This window comes from Propithecus coquereli, unplaced genomic scaffold, assembly GCF_000956105.1.
Source record: "Propithecus coquereli isolate 6110/MARCELLA unplaced genomic scaffold, Pcoq_1.0 Scaffold81, whole genome shotgun sequence".
Classification (NCBI taxonomy): domain Eukaryota; kingdom Metazoa; phylum Chordata; class Mammalia; order Primates; family Indriidae; genus Propithecus; species Propithecus coquereli.
The window spans coordinates 4,176,559-4,180,599 of NW_012154285.1; the positions used below are offsets into that span (position 1 = coordinate 4,176,559).

Genomic DNA, 4,041 nt, shown 5'->3' on the forward strand with positions numbered 1-4,041 from the left:
TAAGGTGTTAGAATAACCATGGGGAAGGTGGTTTGTATAGTGACAGCCTGTTAGTGACAGCCCATCTGAACCAAGAGCTGAGGGTGCAGTTTGAGTGAAGAATACTCCTGACAGTAGGAGGTACTGGTATATAAATTCTAAGCTCATTACAGATACTACTCATGAAGGTACTATTATATTCCTGTTTTACAGATGAGGAAACAAATACAGAAAGCTAAGTAACTTGCCAATGGGCTAGTAAGTAACAAAGCTAGAGTTTGAAATGAGATCTTCAGAGTCCAGAGTATATGATCTAAATCTTTATGTTGTCTCATAGACCATAGTGAGGACTTTGGATTTTATTCTGAGTAAGATGAGATGCCATTGGAGGGTTTCAAGTAGAAATGTGACATGATACGATTGAATTTTTAGAAGAACTGGATTCTGTGTCCTTGGGGAGCTCTGTTGTCAAGTAGCTTAGTGCGGTGATTCAAACAGATAGGAACAGAAGCATTGCTGGAAATGTTCAGAGAGAATGGCAGTGTCACTAAAAAAAAGTGGGAAATATGTTCTAGATTAAAAGAAACTAAAAAGATACAACACCTAAATGCACCATATGAACCTTCATCAAATCCTGGCTTAGGTAAAAAACAAAAACTCCTATCAGACTACAGAGATGTAACCTATAAATGTAATGTGTGAAAAAAAAAAAAAAAAAAAAAACAACAACAAAACTGTAAAAGACATTTTGGGGACAGTGGGGAAAACTGAATGTAGATTGGATATAGATGGTACCAGGGAGTTATTAATTAATTTTCTTAGGTGCAACAGTGGTATTTTGGCGGGCAGGAAAATATTCTTAGAAGGCTCATACTGAAATACTTAGGGATGAGGTGTCATGATGTCTGCAAATGACTTTCATGTGGCTTAGTAAAAAGTGCATGTGTGTGTGAAGAGAGAGACATGCACACAAAAATGTCAGCCTGTTAACAATTGTTGAATCTAGGTGAAGGCTACAAGGCTATTCATTGTACCATTTTTTCAATTGATCTGTATGGAATTTTTCCAAAAAATTGGAGGCAACAGAAAGAGTGAATGGGAAGAAAGGAAATGGAGGAAAGGAAATAAATAGAGGGTCTGAGGGTCTTGCTGCAAAAAGAAGCAATGAATTGGTGGGGCATTAGAGGGAAATATGAGATTCAAGGTTTTCATTTTTTGTTTGAATTCTAGAGAGAGTGCAGCTGATAGTGATGATCCAATACAGAGGAAGAACTCAATGATCTAGGAGAGAGAGGGGAATTTAAAGATGTAGTTTTTGCTTACACATCAAAATCCGGCTCCTTTAACTAGGGAGTTGATTATTATTTCTATTAATTTCATCCAAAAATAAATCGTTAAAACAATTAATTATAGTCTTACATTATTTAATGTCTTTTTTTTTTTCCTGCTTAAATAGCAATATTTTTTGACTTGTTTTCTGCAGGTTGTAGGAAGTGTCCTGTATTTTACTAATTTTTGCCTTGATAAATTGGGGCAACCGCTACTAAATGAAAACCCTCAGCTTACCGAAGGATGGGAAATACCCAAGTATCCTACATAGTGAATGAAGATCTTTTATGCATCTTGCCAATAAGTTCACCTTTTAAAAAATTTCCAAATTTTGCAGACTATTATAACTATTCCTTAATAAAATTCACTAAAGGTACCAGCAAGTCTTCAGCCACATTGTTTCTCTAGAAGGGCAAGAAATACAAGTAAAGGCAAAAAGGTTTGTGTGGGGAGTTGTTTTATTCTTTTTTTTTTTTCCAACCAAAACCATAAACTCTTTTAGCTTGAAGAGTTAATATTCGTTATTGCTGGTTTACTATAAAGTAAAGTACAGATTGAGCTTGAATTTCAATGTATGGACATACATTAAATGTTTAAATTGATCATGTTTCTTGGAATTCATTGGTTCACACCTAATATGCCTGGGTGGGTGGAAAGGTATAATTGTTGCTGTCCGTTTAATTGCTGTCTTATAACCATCTGCCTTCTTTCCACATTACCTAACCGAAATATGATAATCTGTTTGCCTCAATTCTTCTGTTATTAACCACTGAAAAAACTCAAAAGAGGTAGCAGATTAGTCAGGAAGAGAATGGTTCTTGGTTAAAAGACTCTGCACAGTACTATTTGTTTAAATCACTAAGTATAGGAGATGTACCAGGTGTTAGTGATCTGTGATCTACTTGCTTTCTTGTCTCTGATGCATTTTGCTGTCATATAGAATTTTATTGATTTGCTTTCATATTTTTATTTACATTATCAAAATCTTTGTTTTTTGACCAAATAGGCCAAAGCCTCACTGTTTCAATTGTGGTTCTGAAGAACATCAAATGAAAGATTGCCCAATGGTAAATTTTTCTCATATAAAAAAGTCTTTGAACAACAGCTTTCTATGTTTTCAACACATTTATGTCATAGTGTGATATGAAGAAACTTCTTTTGTTGCTTTCTTATAGTTCTCTAATTTGAAATCTTTTCAAATTTGTGCTTACATTTTAAGACATTAAATGTTAAAAAAAAATAATTTATGACAGTACTGTCTGTATTTGAAGTGAATGAAACATAAGAGTTAATTTTTAGACAGTTTATTCTAAAAACTGAATTTTATGTTATAATAATACTGAGGTAGTAAAAAATTAATATGACTGCTTCTCTTCCTTGCTTATTTTTCTAAAATATCCATCCTCTTTTAAACTTGTTCTTGATGCATTAAAACTAAAATAATCTGCTTGACTTAAAAAGTGATTATTTGTACTTAATTTGTGAAATATTTCTAAGTTTCTTGATACCATTCTTTCAAACATGTGATTTAGCCTCGAAATGCCGCTCGAATAAGCGAAAAGAGAAAAGAGTATATGGATGCCTGTGGAGAGGCAAATAGTCAGAATTTTCAGCAGCGATATCATGCTGAAGAAGTAGAAGAAAGATTTGGAAGATTCAAGCCAGGAGTTATTAGGTACTCCTGTCACTTTACCATAGACTGTCATTTTTATTTCTCCAGTATTTGGAACATGCTGTGTATCTTCAGAGTAATTATCAGGATGTAAGTGTACTCTAGCAAGGCCCTAGGTAACATACATTAATTCATTCAAAGACATTTATTGAAATCTTAACTCTGTATTTGTTAGGCATCATGCTGCATGCTACGTAATATAAGACAGAAATGTTTTAAAATATCAGGACATTATATGTTTTCGTGCATACAAGAATTCAATGTTTTTCTTCCTCTTTTATTTTTACTTAGTGAGGAACTTCAAGATGCACTGGGTGTGACGGATAAGAGTCTCCCACCTTTTATCTATCGGATGCGCCAGTTAGGGTACCCACCAGGGTGGCTTAAAGAGGCTGAATTGGAGAATTCAGGTCTCGCACTCTATGATGGAAAAGGTATAGTATGTTAAGTTGGAGACGTCAGCTGAAGTGTTGTCTTTTTTTTTTTTTAATTAAAGAAAAGAATCACAACAAAATGTGATAGGAGTGGCTGGCTTATTTAATGGGTGCTAACTAAAAAATATGATGTTTTCTTTGTTTTACAAGGAAGGGACTAAAACTTTAGTGAGTCTGTAGAATTATCAGATTGTTATCTGTACTTGCTCAGTGGCTATCTAGGCCAAAGTATCAACACTCCACTCTCCAGCTGGTCTTCACAAGCCCTCACCTTTCTCAGTAATGGTGATAGACAGAGATCTATCAGTGCTGAGAGACCTATAAAATTTAGAATACAGAAATCGTCTCAGAGCCTAGAACTCTTCTCCTAGATATCTACCCTGGAAAGATATGCACACATGTGTACAAGGAAATGTATGTATTCAAGGATATTTTTGTAGTATCTAATATGACAGTGAAATTAAAAACAACATTAAGTTCCTAAAGGGAGGAATGATTACATAAACTGGTAGTTCCAAGCTGCGGCCTCCTTGCAGCATATAAAGAGTGGAATAAATCTGTATGAATTCACATGGCAAAATCTTTGTGCAATAGTGAATTTAAAAAAGCAGGTTTCTGGCCGGGCGC

At 34.5% G+C, this 4,041-nt stretch overlaps 1 protein-coding gene across 1 annotated transcript in view; it reads left to right on the forward strand.

Annotated features, from left to right (window-relative positions):
* The window catches only part of ZCCHC8 (zinc finger, CCHC domain containing 8), a 21,340-nt gene that overhangs the window by 9,112 nt on the left and 8,187 nt on the right, over positions 1-4,041 (forward strand). The window contains exons 6-10 of the mRNA XM_012663408.1: positions 1,463-1,566; positions 1,682-1,747; positions 2,315-2,375; positions 2,841-2,983; positions 3,272-3,414. Of these exons, the coding sequence (XP_012518862.1) occupies positions 1,463-1,566; positions 1,682-1,747; positions 2,315-2,375; positions 2,841-2,983; positions 3,272-3,414 (517 nt within the window). The remainder of the gene's footprint in view (positions 1-1,462; positions 1,567-1,681; positions 1,748-2,314; positions 2,376-2,840; positions 2,984-3,271; positions 3,415-4,041) is intronic.